At 38.7% G+C, this 22,920-nt stretch overlaps 1 protein-coding gene across 1 annotated transcript in view; it reads right to left on the minus strand.

The window, feature by feature from the left end:
• The window catches only part of LOC126285015 (lachesin-like), a 147,953-nt gene that overhangs the window by 42,315 nt on the left and 82,718 nt on the right, over positions 1–22,920 (minus strand). The window contains exon 4 of the mRNA XM_049984325.1: positions 9,088–9,351. Coding sequence (XP_049840282.1) covers positions 9,088–9,351 — 264 coding nt within the window. The remainder of the gene's footprint in view (positions 1–9,087; positions 9,352–22,920) is intronic.

A 22,920-nucleotide genomic window follows, 5' to 3' on the forward strand; every position in this document is an offset into this window, starting at 1 on the left:
TGTATATTATGCAGTCATACAATCTCACCTCCAGTTTGGGATTATTTTCTGGAGAAATTCTGAAGATGCCATCAAAAAATTCAAAATTAAAAAAATAAATATATATAAGAATAATGGCAGGGGTAGATAATAGCAAATAGTGTAGACCATTGTTTCAAAAAAAGGATGATGCTCCCTTTTCCTTGTTTATATATACTTAAAAATATAAGGGGCAGCTCAGTAGCCAGTACAGGTGAAGAAGAATGGACATCTCTAAAAAGGACCATCACAGAAGTTGGGAAGGAAAACATAGGTACAAAGAAGGTAACTGCGAAGAAACCATGGGTAACAGAAGAAATACAATTGATGAATGATGATGAAATGAATGATGAAATATAATGTATTTAAAGCAAAACTTACACACAAAAAGACCACTTATCACTCTAAATCACACAATACACAGCTATGATACAAGACAAAAATTGGATGTACATGTTCAAAGTGCCAACACAAAGTTATTTCAAAATAATTGTATCCATCCTAGTATCAAACTATACAATGCCTTACCAGATACCACTGAACACATACAAAACATTGGTCACTTCAAATCTAAATAGAAGTTGTACTTGGTTGATCACTGCTTTTACACCATAAATGAATATCTACAAAAATAAATTTTTCTATCTTAAACCAATGTAGTCTCATACAGAAGAACATTTGTATATTATCCTTCTGTATATAGCATAACAAAAGTTATTTAAGTATTCGCCATTAACTGATATATTAACGTGTGTTATTATATATTGTGTACAAAGGTTGTTTTTTAATTTATTTATTTTAATTAATTAATTTATTTATTTATTTTTTAATCAGTCTTCTGACTGGTTTTATGTGGCCTGCCACGAATTCCTCTCCTGTGCTAACCTCTTCATCTCAGAGTAGCACTTGCAACCTACGTCCTCAAGTATTTGCTTGACGTATTCCAATCTTTGTCTTCCTCTACAGTTTTTGCCCTCTACAGCTCCCTCTAGTAGCATGGAAGTCATTACCTCATGTCTTAGCAGATGTCCTATCATCCTGCCCCTTCTCCTTATCAGTAGATTAGATTAGATTAATACTTGTTCCATAGATCATGAATACGACACTTCGTAATGATGTGGAACGTGTCAGGTTAATAAAAGATGTCTGTGCAAGAAATTACATTACACAAAATATTGCATGACACTAATGATTAAGTTCTTTTTTTTACTTAGTTTATATCTAAAAATTCAGCCAATGAGTAGAAGGAGTTGTCATCTAGAAATTCTTTTAATTTATTTTTAAATGTTAGTTGGCTATCTGTCAGGCTTTTGATGCTGTTTGGTAGGTGCCCAAAGTGTTTTTCACATGTTCCTTTCTTCTCCAATTCTGCGCAGACCCTCCTCATTCCTTACCTTATCAGTCCACCTAATTTTCAACATTTATCTGTAGCACCACATCTCAAATGCTTTGATTCTCTTCTGTTCCAGTTTTCCCACAGCCAGTGTTCCACTACCATACAATGCTGTGCTCCAAACGTACATTCTCAGAAATTTCTTCCTCAAATTAAGGCCGATATTTGATATTAGTAGACCTCTCTTGGCCAGGAATGACCTTTTTGCCATTGCTAGTCTGCTTTTGATGTCATCCTAGCTCCTCCCGTCATTTGTTATTTTACTGCCTAGGTAGCAGAATTCCGTAACTTCATCTATTTCATGACCGTCAATCTTGATGTTAGGTTTCTTGCTGTTCTCATTTCTACTACTTCTCATTACCTTCATCTTTCTTCGATTTACTCTCAATCCATACTCTTTAGTCATTAGACTGTTCATTCCATTCAGTATATCTTGTAATTCTTCTTCACTTTCACTCAAGATAGCAATGTCAACAGTGAATCATATCATTGATATCCTTTCACCTTGAATTTTAATTCCACTCCTGAAACTTTCATTTCCATCATTGTTTCCTCTATGTTCAGATTGAACAGTAGGGGTGAAAGGCTGTATCCTTTTCTTATACCCATTTTAATACGAGCACTTCGTTCCTGGTCATCTACTCTTATTATTCCCTCTTGGCTGTCGTACATATTGTATAGGACCCGTTTCTCCCTATAGCTTCCCCCTTTTTTTCCCAGAATTTTGAACAACTTGCACAATTTTACATTGTTGAACACTTTTTCCAGATCAACAAATCCTATGAACGTGTCTTGATTTTTCTTTAGTCATGCTTCCATTATTAACCGCAATGTCAGAATTGCCTCTCTCGTGCCTTCACCTTTCCTAAAGTCAAACTGATGCCGTCATCTAGCGCATCCTCAATTTTCTTTTCCATTCTTCTGTATATTATTCTTGTCAGCAACTTTGATGCATGAGCTGTTAAGATGATTGTGTGATAATTCTCGCACTTGTCAGCTCTTGCTCTCTTCGAAATTGTGTGGATGATGCTTTTCCAGAAGTCAGATGGTATGTTGCCAGGCTCATACATTCTACACACCAACGTGAATAGCCATTTTGTTGCCACTTCCCCTAATGATTTTAGAAATTCTAATGGGATGTTATCTATTCCTTCTGCCTTATTTGATCTTAAGTCCTCCAAAGCCCTTTTAAATTCTGATTCTAATACTGGATCCCCTATCTCGTCTCAAATTGACTCCTGTTTCTTTTTCTATCACATCAGACAAATCTTCTGCTCATACAAGCTTTCAGTGTATTCTTTCCATCTATCTGCTCTCTCCTCTGCATTTAACGGTAGAATTCCCATTGCAATCTTAATGTTATCACTCCTGCTTTTAATGTCACCAAAGATTGTTTTGACTTTCCTGTATGCTGAGTCTGTCCTTCCTACAATCATTTCTTTTTTGATGTCTTCACATTTTTCCTGCAGCCACTTTGACTTAGCTTCCCTGCACTTCCTAGTTATTTCATTGCGCACCGACTTGTATTTCTGTATTCCTGAGTTTCCTGGAACATTTTTGTACTTCCTCTTTCATCAATCAATTGTATTTCTTCTGTTACCCATGGTTTCTTCGCAGTTACCTTCTTTGTACATATGTTTTCCTTCCCAACTTCTGTGATGGTCCTTTTTAGAGATGTCCATTCTTCTTCACCTGTACTGGCTACTGAGCTGCCCCTTATTGCTGTATCTATCGTCGTAGAGAACTTCAATCATATCTCGTCATTCCTTATTACTTCTGTATCCCACTTCTTTGCGTATTGATTCTTCGTGACTAATGTATTAAACTTCAGCCTACTCTTCATCACAACTATATTGTGATCTGAGTCTATATCTGCTCCTGGGTTCACCTTACAATTCAGCATCTGATTTTAGAATCTCTGTCTGACCATGATGTAATCTAATTGAAATCTTCCAATATCACCTGGCCTTTTCCAAGTATACCTCCTCCTCTTGTGATTCTTGAACAGCGTATTGGTATTACTAGCTGAAACTTGTTACAGAACTCAATTAGCCTTTCTCCTCTCTCATTCCTTTCCCAATCCCATATTCTCCTGTAACCTTTTTTTCTACTCCTTCTCCTACAACTGCATTCAAGTCTCCCATGACTATTAGATTTTCATCCCCCTTTACATACTGTATTATTCTTCCAGTATCCTCATACACTTTCTCTATCTCTTCATCTTCAGCTTGTGACGTCGGCATGTATACTGGAACTATCGTTGTCGGTTTTGGTTTGCTGTCAATTCTAATAAGAACAACACTGTCACTGAATGGTTCACAGTAACACACTCTCTGCCCTACCTTCCTATTCATACCAAATCCTACTCCTGTTACACCATTTTCTGCTGCTGTTGATATTACCCTATACTCACCTAACCAGAAATCCTTGTCTCCTTTCTACTTCACTTCACTGACCTCTACTATATCTAGATTGAGCCTTTATGTTTCCCTTTTTGGATTTTCTAGTTTCCCTACCACATTCATGCTTCTGACGTTCTATTATGCCCCGACTTGTAGAACATTATCCTTTTTTTGATTATTCAGTCTTTTTCTCGTGGTAACCACTGCCTTGGGAGTCCCCTCCAGGAGGACTGAATGGGGGACTATTCCGGAATCTTTTGCCGATGGAGAGATCATCATGACACTTCTTCAGTTACAGGCCACATCTCCTGTGGATATACGAATGTATCTTTAGTGCAGTGGTTTCCATTGCCTTCTGCATCCTCATGCCATTGATCATTGCTGATTCTTCTGCCTTTAGGGGCAGTTGCCCACTCCTAGGGCAAGAGATTGCCCTGAACCTCTGTCCACTCCTCCGCCCTCTTTGACAAGGCCATTGGCAAAATGAGGGTGACTTCTTATGCTGGGAGTCTTCGGCCGCCAATGCTGATTAATAATCAAAATTCATTGTTGATCCATTAACTCAGTTTTTTTTTTTTTTTATTACAGAGGAGAGCTAACCCTCTGAACGAACATGCTGAGCAACCAACCCCTAGTCCACAGGTATATTATGCATAAAATTGTTAATATCAACATAAAGATACAAATATCTCTTGAACATTGGGCAGCTGTAGATGAAAATGGAGCAATAAATCAAAGGAAACATTCTGGCATTTGCCAGGAGCAATTTAGAGAAATCACTGTATACCTAAATCTGGATGGCTGGACACAGGTTTGAACTGTCGGCCAAGTCAGATGTAAGGAATTCCTAGAAGGTGACCAGGGAGTGGTTAGGTTGGATTGGAGGGGGGGGGGAGATGGTTGAATGGTAGTATGAACTGGATGAGGTAGGGTTCAATGTTGGGATTAGGTTGGCTTCGGTTGGAGGCCTTGGTGAGAAATAAATGTTTACATTGCAATGATCAGGAGAAGGAGAATATGTCTTTGCCAAATCCAACTTGGTTAAATCTGGGTGCAGGGCCGAAGGTGAGGGATTTGGATAGAACTGAAACATATGAGGATGAAGATTTTGGTGGAAAGGCTAACAACAGTGTACCAGGACTGTTTTGGCTCTGGATTTAGTGGATTGTTGGTTTGGGGGGACCTGGCAAGTTGAAAAGGTCATGTTGGAATGGTCTGAGTGCTATGAGGGGTTGATGAGGAGAATACTGCGGGTAGGACACAGGTTGGATAGTGGTGCCCCAAGGTGCCAGTAGGATGTCAGCAGGTTAGATAATATGGAGGGACTTAATTTCCGGTATGTGACATATATATCAGGGATCGAACAGCAGTAGAGGGGGCAGAGGTTGTTCTGGGATGCCTGTGCCATGGACACGTGATTTTGCAGTACCAGGTTTGTGAAGGACAGGGACTGGCAGAATCTGAAAAGCTGAAGGTCATTGTGAGAGGAGGGGTGGGATCCAGAGAAAGGAATTTTTATGGTTAGGCCACTGAGGGGGGAAGGGGGTTCCATGATTTAGGCAACATTTAAGGAACAGGATGTGGGACTAAGTTTTATACAGGCAAAGGGATAACTTTCTGAAATGGCATAGATATATGGAGCAAGGGTTCATTGTGGCATGTATGGCATTGGAGAAATGGGAAATGATGTGGGAAACAGGCAAATGTAGTCATTAGGTAGTTATGAGGGGAGTTGTGTAACAGAAAAAGAGATATGAAAATACATACAGACACGCAAAAATACACACAAATATGTAAATACATGCAAAAATAAGTGAGTAAAAATACATACAAACAAATATAAAAAAAGAAATGGGAAAAACACAGAAGAGATGAGGTATGGGAATATGCACATGTTGGAATAAGAGGAGAGAGAAAGGTGGGAAGGGGAGGCAGCTGGTTAGATTGAGGTTCACATCTTTTTGTGGGACTGGTAGGTGTGGAAAATAACATACGAAAACACCTGAAAATGAGGGAGGAAATGGGATCAATAGGATTAATTTAATCATCAATTAGAAGAATTTGGGGCATGAAAAGCTGCACTGACAATCCGCACAGTCATTTAACCATGTGTTGTGCACAGACAAGACCACTGATACAGTGTGGGTCAGAGTGTGTGTGGTTAGGAAAGTGATGAAAAAACACAGGGAAACAGAGGATGAATGGACAATAACTAGAATATACACCAACATCTCCCATGTCCATGGTCTTGCCACTACTGAGCACTAACTATCCCAATGTCCCTCGGATCCAAACCAACTACCTTATTTCTCATACTCCTTATTAACTCACCCCTAATACATAGCTGCTTCTCATTTGAAGGGAAGGTATATGAACAAATTTGTGGCACACCCATGGGCACCCACATGGCATCCTCCTATGCCAACTTGTTTATGAGCTATCTAGGAGAAACCTTTCTAGCCCCCCAAAATCCAAACCCTGGTCTCGTTCAGAGTCATTGATGATATCTCCATGATCTGTACCAGGACCAAGAAACCCTATCCTCATTCCTTGATAACTTCATCACCTCCTTTCCCATTGGCTTCACACGGTCCTCCTCAACTCAGAATGCCACCCTCTTGGATATTGACCTCCTCATCTCTGATGGCTCCATATACACCTCTGTCTACCTTAAACCCACCATGCAGCAATAATACCTGCATTTCAGCAGCTACTGTCCCTTCCAAGCCAAAAAATCCCTCCCATACAGCCTGGCCGTGTGAAGATGGCATATCTGTAAACAAGAAACCTCTCACCAGTATGCTGAAGGTCTCACAAAGGCCTTCACAAACAGGTGCTATCCTCCAGGCCTATTCCACTAACAGATTTCCTGTGCCATATCCCCATAAATCCCCAATCCTGCCCCAAGAACCAGCTACAAAAGAGTGCCCTCTTCATCACCAAGTATGATCACACACTGGAATAACTGAACCACATCCTCCATCAGTGCTCTTGTTATCTATCATCATGCTCTGAAATGAGGTCATCTTACCCAGGGTCCTTCCCACCCCTTATAAAGTGGCGTTCCATCACCCACCCAACCTCCATAACATCCTAATCATTTCCTATGCCATTCCCAACACCTGCTCCTTGCCACAGGGGTCCTATCCCTGTGGAAGGCCCAGCTGCAAGACCTGTCTAATGTGCCCACCCAGCACTTCTCACTCTCATCCTGTTACTGGTTTACCCTATCCCCTCAGAGACCGAGCCACTTGTGAAATCAAACATGGCATATACCTGCTCTGCTGCAATCGTAGCACACAACTCTTTATGTTGGTATGACTACCAACCAGCTGTCCAACAGGATGAATGCCCATTGCTCATTGCCAAACTGTGGCCAAGAGCAAAGTGGACCATCTTGGGACATTATATGCAGCTGAACATAGCATGCCTGATTTTAATGACTTGTTCACAAGCTGGGTCATGTGGATCCTCCCCTGCACTCCCAACTTTTCTTAACTACATAGATGGGAGTCATCCTTACAACACATTCTCCACTCTCGAAATCATCCAGGTCTCAACCTACAATAATCTAATCCTCCCAGACCCTCCATCCAACAATTTCTGCCCTGTCGTATAACCTCCTCCAGAGTCACATTCTTCACCCTCACTGTGTGCCGCTGTCTGCTAACATTCCCACCAGTCTTTCTCCTCTCTGCTTCCCATTACCACCTCACCTCCCTATTCCCCATAGCTTCTCGAAGCTGTGCCTGAAGGCCCAGTACTGCTGTCCTCTAACCCTTGCCCCCTTTTGCCCCCATCCATATTCTGCTGTCCCCCCTTCTGCTTGTCCCATGTCAGCCTGCTCCTTCATTCAGTGTTTGCAGCTGCAATCTGGCCAGAGCAGCTAGAGACAGCAGCCAAGTGAGGTGTGCCAGGTTGTATGAATATGAGAAGGGCAAAAGCTCAGTGTGTGATGGGTTTTTCATAGTGCCTGTCTGCAACTCAACATGTCATCTTTATGGTGAGTAGCAATCTATCCTTTTCATAATTACTGAATTGAGTTTTTATAATGGTAGAGAGCTCAGAGGTCATCTGAGAAGCTGAGTTGCCATTTTAAGAGTGATTTCCATGTTATTTGTGATGGTAAGTGTATCACTAATAGCAGAACCAATGAAGTCTGTATTGTTTACAGTGACCAACATCTTTGGTGGTAGGGTGTAGTATTTATCAGAAACAATGCATAGTCAGCACTGAACCTGACATCAATTTCAAGAGAGGCTGTGATATCATTTTGGTATTGAAGTTGGCAGGAACTGTCAAAGGCAGTGGTAGCACATAAATCACTGACTTATGATGATCTGTCTACATATAAGCCTATCATCACCCGATGTATCCTTTCTTGTCTAACAACAAACTTTGACATTGTCTTCTATAGTATAGCCATTGCTAGGCAACTATGCAGCATGAAAAGTAAATAGGCAACACTCTTCCATACACATATATAACAATAATTGAGTTAATCAACCCAGTAGGGGAGATTATGATCAACATACCCAAATTGACTGTTCCATATATGATAAGCTTCCATAACAGAAGTATTGAAGAAGACAGTATAGGCCTTTATAATCTGTTTTTCTATAGAGTCTTCATTTGCAACTAATCTTGATATGTTTCATATCAAGACCAAGTAACAACAGACAAGCACATTCCTCAGTATCTACTACCATTCATAGTGGTTTTCTGTTTCTACAATTTTCTCAGTTTTTTCTTAAATCATTCATTTCATTATTTAGTAACCTTCTACTTCCTTCTATTTTCTTCTCTCAATCAGTTGTTCTCATCCTTCAATTGATTATCCGACAGACTCCCAAATATTATTCTTCTATCTTCTCTTACATATTGGTCCTCTTGTCCTATGTACAGACTTTGTTTCTTACTTCAGACCCTTCTTCCTTTTTGCAAATGTTAGTTGCTACACACTTGATTCAAATTCACTCGCCATCAATACCATTACTGAATCCTTGTTTTTCCCTCTATACATGGGCTTGTCTTACCTTCTGCCTTACAGTCGGTAATAACACCTGCTTACGTGCTGCATGATCTGTAGAGTAATTCAATGACAGAGGAAAATAAGAGAGAGAGAGAAGAGAGAGAGAGAGAGAGAGTTTATTTACAACATTTTCTCAGTTGTTGCGCTTAACATTACTTCCTAAACTAAATTAGTTATTTCTCTATCTTTTAAATACTACTGCTTATGCTGTAAAATTTTTTGTTATACTGTTATCTACTTACATGTATTTGTTGTTACTTTGTAAGACAGTGCCATTTCTAATCCAGTAAACACTAGGATCTGGTGAACCATCCACAGTACATTCTATATCAGCATCATACTGGAGAGCTTGTCCTACTCTCTGTCTGGCCACATTAACTATGGGGGCAAATTCAACATTCAGTTCAACACTACGCCTTGCTGCCTTTCCCACTCCATTATCAGCCACACAATAATAAAGTCCTCGATCCTCCTTTCTGATTGTGTGTATTTGTAGTATTTTGCTCCTGTAAACATTAACAGGCTATTGATTGGCTCAATGAGTTCTTAAGATATTTGAGTTCACATTCACTTAAGTGCACTTGCAAATAAATGTTAACTTATTGTAACCAAATGAAATGTTAATATCAGACATAATGATGGAAAACTAATGTGTATGGAAAACTAATGTGTGAAAAAGAATGATTGTATTTAGAACTATTTGCTGCTGTTGTTGTATTCAGTCTGAAGATTGGTTTGATGCAGTTGTATGTGCTAATCAGTGTTGCAGAAGCCTCTTCAGCTCTGAATAACTGTTGTAGATGACATCAATTTCAACCTTTCTGCTGTATTCATCCTTTGGTCTCCCAGTAGAGTTTTTAATCCCTCCCCCCTACCCCTATCCACACACTTCCCCCTAATGCCAAATTGACACTTCGTCGATGCCATAGAACATGTCCTATCAATGAAACCTGCCTTTTATTCAAGTTGTGCCATGAATTTCTATTCTCTTCAATCTAATGCAGTACCTCCACATTAGTTACCGATCTTCTCATCTAATCTTCAGCTTCCTACTACAGCCCCACATTTCAAAAGCTTCTGTTCTCTTGTCTGAATCGCTTATCACCCCATTTCAATTATTTACACACCAGATGAATATCTTCAGGATAGATTTCCTAACAGTAAAATTATATTCAATGGTAATGAATTCCTCTTCTTCATAAATGCTTTCCTTGTTATAGCCTGTCATCATTTTGTAATCTCTCTATTTAGCCATCATTAGTTATTTTGTTGCCCATATAGCAATGCCCATCTACTGCTTTCGGTGTCTCAATTTCTAATCCAATCCCTTCAGCATAACTGGCTTAATTTGACTAATTTCATTAATTTTGTTTTGCTGTTGCTGATGACCTTATTGTAACCTCTTTTCAAGACATTATTCATTGTGTTCAACTGCTCCACCAAGCCCTTTGATGTCTCTGACAGAATTGTAATGTCACTGACAAAACACAAATTTTTCATTGCTTCTTGCTTTATTTTAATTTCTTCTCCAAATTTTTCTTTGGTTTGCTGCAGTACTTGCTGAAAGTATCAATTGATTAACATTGGGGATAGGCTACAGCTTTATCTCACTCCTTTATCAACTACTGCTCCCATTCATACCCTTCACTCTTGATTTCTATCAAGCTACATACAGCCCTTCACTCCCTGTTTTTTATCTTTGCTACTTCGATATTTCAGCCAACATTGTCAAAAACTTTTTCTAAGTCTACAATTCTGTAAATGTAGGCTTGTCTTACTTTAACATATCTTCTAAGACAAGAATGCATTGCCTGTTCCTATGTTCCTCTGGAAACCAAAGTGACCTCCTACAGATTTTCATTCTTCTGTAAATAACTTGCATTGGTGTTTTGCAACCATGGCTTTTTAGATTGATAGTTCTCTAATATAAGAGGCATTCAAAAAGAACCACCTGGAGGCATAATTACAGAAACCAGTAGCTGTATGTTAGAAGTATTGACCATGGCTGTTGAGACACTTGTCCCACTTTGACACAAGGTGGTGAATGACTGCCTCATAAAATGCCTGGGGCTGCAATGTTAACCAGTTCCGCACATACAGCTGGACATTGTCGTGCAAGGTGAATTGTTTGCCCCTCATAGCCTTTTTAAGAGGACCAAAAATGGCGTAATCACAGGAAGAGAGATCCAGACAGTGTGGAGGGTGACCGAGAACCTCCCAGGAGTTCCATGACTGTGTTGGCAGTATGAGGCTTTGCATTGTCTTGGGTGAGATTTGCCTGGTCATTTTGATTTGATTGCTTGGCGAAGGGTAGTCAAGGTTTGCGAGTAATGCTGGGCATTCACAGTTGTCCCGTGCTGCAGGAAGTGAATCAGAAGAGGGTCAAAGAAGAACGGCAGCATAACCTTTCCTGCACTCATGTGAACAACGACGTCCTGCTGTATGTGCAGAACTGGTTAACATTGCAGCCCCGGGAATTTTGTGAGACAGTCATTCGCTGCCTTGTGTCACAGTGGGACAAGTGTCTCAACAGCCACTGTCAATACTTCTAACATACAGATACGGGTTTCTGCCTCTGGCTCATTTCTTTTTGAACACCCCTTATATTTAAATCTGCCAGTGCTCTCTTCATTTGAAAATGGAAATATTACATTCATTTTTAAGTCTGATGGTTTCCACTGCCTCATATTTATTGTTCATCAGCTGGAATAGTTTCATTGTGGCCGGCTCTCCCAAGGATCTCAGTAATTCTGAGGGAATGTCATCTACTCTAGACACATTTTTCGACTTAGATCTTTCAGTGCTCTGTCGGATTCTTCTCACAGTATCATCTCTTCTGTCTTATCTTCATTTACTTTCCTTTCTGAGCCCTTGGTATTAATCCAGTTGCTTCTCTCTTCTTCAAATGTCACTTTAATCTTCGTGTAGGTGGCATCTATCCTTTCTCTTAGTTACACATTCTTCTATAGCACTGAATTTGCCCTCTAGCCACTCCTGCTTTGCCATTTTGCATTTTATACCAATTTCATTTAGAGCTATAGTAATTGTGGAACAGTGATAACAAAAATCACAAATCATCACTGGTCATTTTTTGTAAACAGGAGTGTAAAAGTTAACATGGCAACTAACACAAAAAATTAATTTAATGTTTGGCCCATATGAAAAATTATTCTTTTATTTATTTATGTGTCCATATAAATCTCTTTTTCGGTTCATATATTGTACACAGGATATTGGACAGAAACCTTTTTAGCTATTGGTTTTTCAAATGTCAAACATACATTATTTCAATTTTTATAACAAATAGGATCTATACAGTTAATAATTACATTTTTTAAATACTGTATATTTATAACTTACTTCTACAATTAAAAATACAAATTACATTTTTTCTTGCATAAGATACTGTGATATTGAATAGTAGCAGTTTTTTAGAAGATAGGCTGTCACAGACTTTTTAAAGCTTTGTAGTTCAGGAAGAGATTTTATATGTCTCAGTAATCTGTTGTAAAGTTTTGTTCCTGCATGATATACACCTTTTTGGCCTAATATGGTGTTACAATGATTAACATATATGACACTGTCTGACCTGGTACTGTAATAAATAGATTTTTGCACAGATTAATTATTTTGGATGAGGTGTCAGAGCTGAAACAGTGATCAAACAAAATGACTGAGGTTAGTAGCGATGAAATACAGAGTCTGAATTTAATTTTTGTCTGCTGCAGAAGTTTATGGCATGTGTTTTCAGGAATGAAAATGGAATTCTTTTCATTGTTAACTTACTAAAGATAAAACAGTATTTAGTGAATACTATGCATGCCTTCTGGCTCAACTGAATAAAAAAAGTAGCTGGGTAGAAGCTTAGCCTGCTTTCATCAGGACAATGAAAGAAGCTTTGATAAAGAGAAAATGTAGAGATCATAAATATAAATTGTTGGAAAATCCATCCTCTTCACCAGATTCCTTTCCCATAGCCAAAGGGATTTGTGACAGGAAAACATTTTGAGTGCACTGAAGAGGTTGTTGGAGTAGTAAATTGGTATTTCACATATTTTTAATAACTGCAAATAAGGGATGGAACTCAGTCACTACAAACATTTAAGATGAAGTACACTGATCTGTCCATCAAAGCCATTTTCTCTTTGTCCTGTAAATAACAAAATAATAAGATCATTATCTTCTCAGACTTACAGCTGCATCATGTGATTCAAACTCCACAAAGTTTTAGTTAAGCACTTTCCAGCCATTGTCAAGTGTTAACTGTGGACTGGTGTGTAGCTGGCAGCACTGCCCTTACAGTGCGGCAATGGTGCCTAATTAATCATGATATGTGGCACTGTTTCAACTCCACATCCGCTGTGCCCAGATCAACCTTTTAAAAGCTAGGCATAAAGCTACGGTCAGCTGAGATGTTAGGGACCCAGACAGTGTGAGTGTCTAACATGCACAATGGAGCCAGAGTGAAAAACTTGTTTTATGTGGTGATTGCCTAACTACTGCAGCTATGCAAGGATGGCACTCTCAGAACACTTTTTTAACCAGTTACCATTGGATGATTGGGGAGTACCCAGCAAAAAATTCATGGAGTCAGAACCACCTCAAATGTCCGGATTACCTAGAAGAGTTAATTGTCATAACTCATATTACTCTGAGATTATACTGCCATATAAATACTGCTCAACATTGATAACAATGGTAAGATACACAAGATCTTCAAGCACATAAACTGCAGTGTGACATTCAGTTAGCAAATTAACATATTAAATTTTTGAAAAAGATGCGTGTACTGAAGACTGGTTGAGCATGTCTGAAAAGACTATTTGGATTCTAGAAGGGTTTCTCCACTGGACTTGCCATCAATTAGTTTACTGACCATGTATTAAAATGTCCAAATTCTTGAAACAACACCAGGCGTATTGATGGTGGATGCAGAAATACAGAAAAGTGTCATAACAAATATATTTGGCTCTATACAGTGTGTTTAAGAAGCAGAGGCAATCTTTGAGAGATAGCTCCCAACACTGTAAGGAATATGGAATATTCTAAAAAATATTCGTATAAAAAACATTAAGCTAGCTAAATAAAAATTAATGACTGTTCATAGATAACACTTTCCACGACAATGGATGTTTTAAGTAGCACTTCATCTTCAAAGGCTGGAACAATAAGTGGTCTAAAAATTTCCAGGTACATTTTGAATAGTTTTGAAACCAGCCAAGCATGTGCTGTTTTAACGTAAAATTCAGAAAATAGCTGAAAAAAATATAGGGACAAGAGGAATGTTCGATATGAGTCACCAGCTTTGGCCAGTGACTTAATGTTGATGGTTGTTGTCGCATCACCATTTGGTGCGTGTATTCACAGTGTTGTTATTACTTGGTGAAGCCACTGATGTAAGGAGAGGAGAAAAAAAAGAATGGTAGTGGTGACAGATTGGTCTGCAACTTAACCCAAGCTACAGGTTGGGTTGGAAGGCAACAGCTTGGTTGTGGGTTGATGAAGCCAATGAATGTGAAACTAAATAAACCTGGTTGTGGTAAGAGATTGATCTGTAGCTTATCCTGTTTGCCAAAACTCCAAAAACATCATGTTGTAATTGCCATATTGCTTATGACTTCTGTCGTATGTTTCCCATGTGACTGGTCAAAGGCAACTACTCACATCAAACATTCCTCTATGTCCACAATATAAGCACTTCATATTACCATATAAAACAATGGAAAATCCAGGATGGAATTTAACAATACCAGAGAAGAAAGTTGCTACTCACCATATAGTGGAGATGCTGAGTCGCCATAGGTACAACAAAAAGATTCACACAATTATAGCTTTCGGCCATTAAGGCCTTTGTCAGCAGTAGACACACATACACACACTCACGCAAATGCAACTTGCACACACATCTGCAGTCTCAGAGAACTGAAACCACACAGTTCTCTGAGACTGCAGACGTGTGTGTGTGTGTGTGTGTGTGTGTGTGTGTGTCTGTCTACTGCTGATGAAGGCCTTAATGTCCATGCAAGATTTGTGATAGGATACAAAATCACATACAAAAATGTTACAAAAACACTTAGAAAAAAGGATTCTCATGACAAAGCAAAGCGCCCACACATAGCAAAGATCACAGAATAAAAATCTAAGAAGTCAAAGCTTTGCTCCAGGCACCATGTACACTAACTACCATGTCACTAAGGACAGAAGTGAAGCAGTTACCACATAAAGATATCTACAGGCAGACAATACAAGGGTAATACAGAAATTAAATTTCCTTGTTATAAAAAGAAAAGAAAACATAGTTGTATGAAAAACTGTATTGGCAACAGATATAGCAATGTTTGAGCTATTTTTGACATTGTATCCAACAGAATTGAGATACTTGTCATACCATAGGATCAGCCTTTGTATTGCTATGTAGCATGCGACCAAAATCTTTAACTCTTTATCATTGTGAAAATGCTGATCAAAGGTCAGGAATGTCTTGAAGTACAAGATAAGTTAGAAATCAGTTAGTGCAAGATTAGGATTCTTCAGACGGTGATCAAACAGCTCCCTGATGAACTCCTCCACAACAGCTATTGTGCACCATGCCATATGTGGAGAAGCATTGTCATGAATCAGCATATCTGCACTCAGCACTCCATCCCTCATATTTTGAATGGCCCATTGCCATTTCTGCAGAGTTTCACAGCAATGGTCAGTTTTCGATGTTTATCCTCTGGCCAGGAAGTTAATGAGTAGAATTCCTTTTCCATTCCAGAACACTGCACACATCACTTTCTACTCAGAAACAGTCTGAACTTCATCTTGGTCTGAGGTCCACTGTCCCACCAGTGGATCAACTTCCGTGAGTTATCTAGTGTCAAGTGCACAAATCACATCTCAACGCATATGACAATCCTGCTGAGGAATTTGTCACAGTCATCATTGTACTACTGCTGCAGAAATGTTAATGCTGATGCAAACCAATTCATTTTGTGTTTCAGATGTTGGGTTTTTTGCCTTACACCTGACTCATACTTTCTTGAACTGCAGGTGCTTAGTGACAATTTAATGCAAAAAGGGGCACGATATCTGCAGAAAATGGATCCTGAGATCCATTATCATGAAACAATGGTTTTCCATGTATTGTCACACTAGCTCCAAATGGTCATCATTGAAGAGGGGCAGTCACCCACAGCCCCCTTCAGTATGTACATTTTGACAACTTTCAGGAAACTGCCTACACCAGTGATATGCCGTGTGTTTGTGACCTTCAGCCTGTAAGCCTGAACAGCTGACAACAAATTATGATTGGTGCTATGTTTTGTGTGCTAGGAAATTTCATCACTTGCAGTTGGCAGGAGAATGAATTGGAGCTGCTATTTTGAGCTACTGCTGCAGTGCTACTGAAAACAGGTGAGACTTAGTCTGGTCATCGTACACCATAGACCCAAAAATTTCGAAGACTGATTTTATTCCTGGCGTACAAGTGAAGTCAGTGCAGTAACTATGATGGCAGTTGGAACTGTTGTTATTGTGGTCTTCTATCCAAAGAATGGTTTGGTGCAGCTTGCCATGCTACTCTACCCTGTGCAAGCCTCTCCATCTCTTAATAACTATTGCAACCTACAGCTTTCTGAATCTGCTTGCTGTATTCATCTCTTGGTCTCCCTCTATGATTTTTACCCCTTACACTTCCCTCAAATACTAAACTGATGATCTCTTGATGTCTCAGGACATGTCATATCAACCAGTCCCTTCTTCTGGTCAAGCTGTGCTACAAATCTCTTATCTCCCCACTTCTATTCAGTATTTCCTCTTTAGTTGTTTGATCGACCCATCTAATCTTCAGCATTCTTCTGTAGCACTAAATTTTGAAAGCTTCTCTTTTTATCTAAATTGTTTATGTACATGTTTGACTTCCATAGATGGCCATCCTTCAGACAAATACCTTCCTAAAACTAAAATCTATATTCGATGCCAACAAATTCCTCTTCTTCAGAAGTGCTTTTCTTGCCATTTCCAGTGTGCATTTTATATCCTGTCTACTTCAGCCATCATCAGTTATTTTTCTGCCAAAATAGCAAAACTCATCTACTACTTTATGTGTCTGTTTCCTACTCCGATTCCCTTAGCATCACCTGATTTAATTTGGCCACATTCCACCATCCTTGTTTTGCTTTTCTTGATGTTCATCTTATATCCTCCTTTCAAGACACCATCCATCTGTTAAACTGCTACTCCAAGTTCTTTGCTGTCTCTGATAGAATTACAATGTCATTGACAAACATCAATGTTTTTATTTTTTCTCCCTGGGCTTTAATTCATACTCCAAATTTTTCTTTGGTTTCCTTTACTGCTTGTTCATTTTAATGTGGAATAACATCAGGGACAGGCTACTAAATTCCTGTCTCACTCCCTTTGCAACCACGACCACCCTTTCATGCCCCTTGACTCTTATAAATACCATCTGGTTTCTGTGCAAGTTGTAAATAACCTTTTGCACCCTTTATTTTACCCCTGCTACTTACAGAATTTCAAAGAGAGGATTACACTTAGAAGTGTCAAAAGCTTTCTCTAAGTCTATAAATGCTATAATGTAGGTCTGCTTTTCATGACCTATCTTCTACGATAATTTGTAGGGTCAGTATTGCCTCCTGTATTCCTGCATTTCTCTGGAATCACAGCTGAACGTCACTGAGGTCAGCTTCTACCAGTTTTTTATTCTTCGGTAAAGAATTCATGTGCAAGTTACAATACTACTATGTTGTTCATAGTAGCTTATCCGCATTCCTATCTTCTTATTATCATTAAACCCACTCCTGCATTACCCCTATTTGACCTTGTATTTATACCTCTGTACTCACCTGACCAGGAGTCCTCTTCCTGCTGCCACCAAGCTTCACTAATTCCCCCTATATCTAACTTCAACCTATCCATTTTTCTTTTTAAATTTTCTAACTTACCTGCCTAATTAAGGAGTCTAACATTCCATGGTATGATCCGTAGGATGCCAGTGTTGTTTCTCCTGATGATGACAACCTCCTGAGTAGTCCCCGCTTGGAGATCTGAATAGGGGACTATTTTACCTCCAGACTATGTTACCCAAGAGGTCGCCATCATTATTTATCTATAAAGTGACATCCTCCTGAGTAGTTTCCACCTGGAGATCCGAAAGAGAGAGTATTTTACCTCCAGAATATTTTACCCAAGAGACCAATTTGGTTGATGTTAGAATGCCAAATTAGTCAGTCATCCAGACTGCTGCACCTGCATTTTATGGCTGTCTGTATCACTGAGTAATGCAAGCCACTCCACTTATGACAGGGTCCATGTTTCATGGTGGAGGGGGACTGGAATCAAAAACTGTAAACAACAGCTGTGTCCTTGACCAGTCAGTTGTAAACAGATATTGTTACATAAAGGAAATGCTGCTGTGGTGTGTCATCATTGTTGTGTCACAAATCGCAAAGGTGCAATTAACTGAACTTCTCTAAGTCAAGTGTTCAAGACATTCTCCAGATTGTTTTGAAGAAGAGAAAAGAGTGTGTAAAGTTTTTCCCACACATCCTGCCTCCTGAACAAAATTGGTGATGCATCGACACCTGTCACAAAAACGACATTAAAGCCAATGTGATGCATGAGTTCAACAAGATCCCAAAGAAAGACAATTTAGATGTTTCACACTATTATATGATGTGACTTACCAAACAAAAGCGTTGGCAGGTCAATAGATACACAAACAAACCCAAACATACACACAAAATTCAAGCTTTCATGACCAACGGTTGCTTCTTCAGGAAAGAGGGAAGGATAGGGAAAGACGAAAGGATGTGGGTTTTAAGGGAGAGGGTAAGGAGTCATTCCAATCCCAGGAGCGGAAAGACTTACCTTAAGTGGAATGAAGGACAGGTATACACTCGCGCGCCCACACACACACACACACACACACACACACACACACATATCCATCTGCACATACATGTGCATATCGCTATCTCATGACTTTGTCACCTTGGTGTGTATTTTTGTTGTCTCCATAAACTGTGGCACAGAGTATACAGAGCTTGGATTCTTCTAACTAAACTTTTTCTCAGTTGGTGATGAGTAATAACTTGCTTTTACTGTTTTACAACAATGGAGTACACCTTCTGTGTAAGCCTTTTCGCTGATGAAAACTGAACCATATTCATCATGATGTATGATTATTATGCAGAAAATGTGTCCAACTGCTTCTGCCATAATAAGCTCTAGTCTTGGAAGATGTATGAAGTTAGAACTATTGTTACTCTTCAGAAACTCAGTAGTGAAGTCTCCTGGTACAACCTGTGCTCTATACCCAGTGCTCACATCACTCATCATTTATTTGCATTTTCTCCTCCATTGTTAAGTCTTCAGTGATTAAGGTTTTCAATCATTACTGATTTGCATGTTCTCTTCTGTTAATAGTCATCTATAATAATGTAAACAAGAAAACAAATATTTACTGCCGATGCAGTTCAGACTTTTCAGATTTATTTCAAATGGTTTTGAAACGGTGATCAAGAATAGGAAGTTCATTAATTTTTGCAGAATTATTTTTAAATTGTAGCACTGGACTTCTCATTCCAAAAATATACACTGTCTGGCAAGAAAAAGTGAAGCACCCAAAAGACATGGTCGAATATCAGTGAAACTTCGTGTGAAAATAAAAATGCCATCAGAGCATATGGAAATGACTGGAGCTGAAATTCTCTGTGACAGATGGAATGGCCACCATAGTGAATTAGTGTTGGTTGTGTTTGGGTTGTTACCATACCCAGTGAGGTTTATAAGGGGCATGAACAGCATCAGATGTTGAGTGATCACTGTGAAGGACATGAAGAAGCTGCATACACTTGTAAGACATAATTATCAGTAACTTGCTGAATTTGGAAGGGACCTCATTTTAGGTCTCCATTTGGCTGGCTGGTTGAATCATGCTATTTCTAGATTTGTGAGGTATTTGCATGTGACAGATGCCTGATGTTATAATGCAAGGGAATGTGAGATCAGGCATAATTAGCATCAAGATTCCGGTAGATTACGTCTGACCACCACAAGGGAGGATCGCCATATAACGCACCAATCATGCTGCAGCTCTTTCACATCTGCAACTGCCAGTATAGAAGTACTGGAGCTCCAGCAATGTTCTCTGTCATCCCACACCACTACTCATAGATTAGTAGCAACCAGAGCAGGGAATAACTATCCCATGCGTAGGCCGCTGTCATCACCACAGCACAAACAGCTGCATTCCAGATGGTTCCATGACCAGGAAGGATGGCCTGCTGATGAATGGTATGTATTGTGTTCAATAAAGAATTATGGTTCTGAACTATCCTGGATGACAAATGTCAGCAAATTTGGGGACAACCTGAGGAGAGGTCCCATTCATCCAATGGTTTGTAGAGGCAGAGCAGTGTTACTTCTGGTGTCATGGCATTGGGACCCATCAAGTATGACTAAAGGTCATGACTGAGGGAACCCTGATGGCACATTGTTACATCACAGATATCCTGCATCCCCATATGTTACCTCACAAGCAATAGTATAGTGGTGGCAATTTTCAGCAGAACAGTGTTCATCCACACACATAGCACATGTCTATATGAACTGTCTGTATGATATTGAGGCACTTCAGTGGCCAGCAGGATGTCCAGATCTGTCCCCAATAGAACCTGTGTGGGGCTAGTTTAGATGTCGACTCCATCTCTGTGCAAGTGTCCAGGATACCAAGGACCATTTACAACAGTTGAGGACTAACTTGCCTCAAGAGAGGATACAACAGCTTTATGATGCCCTTTCCACCAAATCATTACAACAATCCATGTCAGATGGGCTACAGAGTCATACTGATAAGCAGACTCATACTGCCAAGTTCTTTGAAAATTTGACTTGATTTTGTAATCACTGAAATAACTTTACATACTCTCTCCATCTATGAATTTCTTTTCATTTGCTCCTCCTCTTAACGGTGTCCTGCTATTTTTAGTCAGACACTTATGAGATTAAATAATTTAACTAATGTAGTATGGGACAAATTCCTGACTGAGAAGAAGTAATGTATGGTGTTCCCCATGGCCCAATCTTAGGTCCATTATTGTTCCTCATATATTTAAATGATCTTACATCTAATATACAACAAGTGGAATTAGTTCTTTTTTGCAGATGACACTAGTACTGTAATCAATCCTTATGTACATACGGAAATGGAAGAAATGGTAAGCAAAGTTCTTGAAAGTATTATTGTTTGGTTTTCTGCAAATGGTGTCACCCTCAATTTTAAAAAGGCACAACATATTCAGTTCCGTACATTTTGGTGTACCACACCAATGATAAGTGTAAACATGGTGAGGAAATAACAAACAGGGTTGAAACTTCAAAATTCTCAGGTGTCCATGTTGATGAGAATTTAAACTGGAAAAACTATATTTTTGAACTCCTAAAAAACTTAGTTCAATGACATTTGGACTTAGAATCATTGCAAATCTTAGACAGACACATATTATTTAGTTGATTATTCTGAATGTTTTCATTCAGTAATGTCATGTGACTGCATATTTTCAATAATATCATGTGGAATAATGTTCTGGGATAACTTGAAAGAAAGTCTTCAAAAAGTCAAACACATTCTGTTAGAATAATGTGTTGTGCTCATCCAAAATTGTCTTGTAGACATCTGTTAAGTAGTTGGGCATTTCGACTATTGCTTCAAAGAATGGTTATTCCCTCATAAAGCTTGTGGTAAATAATCCACTACAGTTTAAAAGGAACCATTATGTACACACTTACAATGCCAGAAGGAAAAATCACATCCATTACACTACATTAAGATTGTCTTTAGCACGAAACAGGGTCCACAATTTTGCATGTAAAATTTTTGATTACTTACCCAGTGATATAAAATATTTGGCAGGCAGCAATGTAAAATTTGAAAACAAAATAAAAACGTTCCTTCCTCACAAGTTATTCTATTCTGTAGACGAATTTGTATTATTGTAATGTGTAAAAGCTTTCTATTCCATAGAAGAAATTCTATTATTTTAATGTGTAAAAGGTGGTGCATAGGAATTACTAACTGACAACTGTACATTAAAAACGCTTGAGAACTCCTCCTATTCCATAGAAGAATTTCTATTATTTAATGTGTTAGAGGTGGTGGGCAGGATTTACTAACCCACACCTGTACAATTAAAAAAAAGGTGCGATATTTACACTTTATTTATTTAGTCCTTCAAATCCTACATGTATAGAATATATACAAGGATATTGGACATGGTTAGGTCTTTACAAGATAAAATACAATTTGTATTGCATTCCTAGGGACTAGATATTGAAGTAATTTAGCAAAGAATCATAAATACGACAAACATTAGAGGCAACATACAAAGTAGAATATTTATAATGTATATTTATTTTTGTTGGTTGGTTTCTAGGTACTCTGTCAGACTTTAAAAGGAATGATCAATTAAATATGCCTTTAGTTCAGCCTTAAAACTACTGAGTTTACTTACTGATTTAATATGGTTAGGCAGATTATTGTAAATCTTTATCACAGTATGTAGTGTGCCTTTTTGGCACAATGATGTTCTCACCTGTTTTATATGAAGGTCATATTTTTGCCTTGTATTGTATGCATGTATATCTTCATTTTTTGATAAGATATCTGGGTGTGTATCAATATATTATTTGACGAAAACTGATGTTTCGTAGATAAAAATGCAAGGAAGAGGAAGAACTGACAGTTTTTGACTATGGATCTGCATGATTTCGTGTTGTTCAGCCCTTCAATAATTCTTAATATTCTCTTTTGCATCCTGAAAAGTTTAATATTTTTTGTTGCATTGTCCCAGAAGATTATGCCATATTTAATTAGAGAATGCACATAGGAGTAGAATACATTTAACAGACTGTCTTTGCAGCAACCAGTTTTTAAGATCCATATCATGTAGTAGGTTTTGCTTAGTTTTCTTTGCAACTATTCAATGTGTACCTCCTATTTTGTGTTGTTCTGGAGCCATAGTCCCAGAAATTTTGTGCTGTCAGCACTTTCAAATGTCCCTAAGTTCTTT

This window comes from Schistocerca gregaria, chromosome 8 (genome assembly GCF_023897955.1).
Source record: "Schistocerca gregaria isolate iqSchGreg1 chromosome 8, iqSchGreg1.2, whole genome shotgun sequence".
Classification (NCBI taxonomy): domain Eukaryota; kingdom Metazoa; phylum Arthropoda; class Insecta; order Orthoptera; family Acrididae; genus Schistocerca; species Schistocerca gregaria.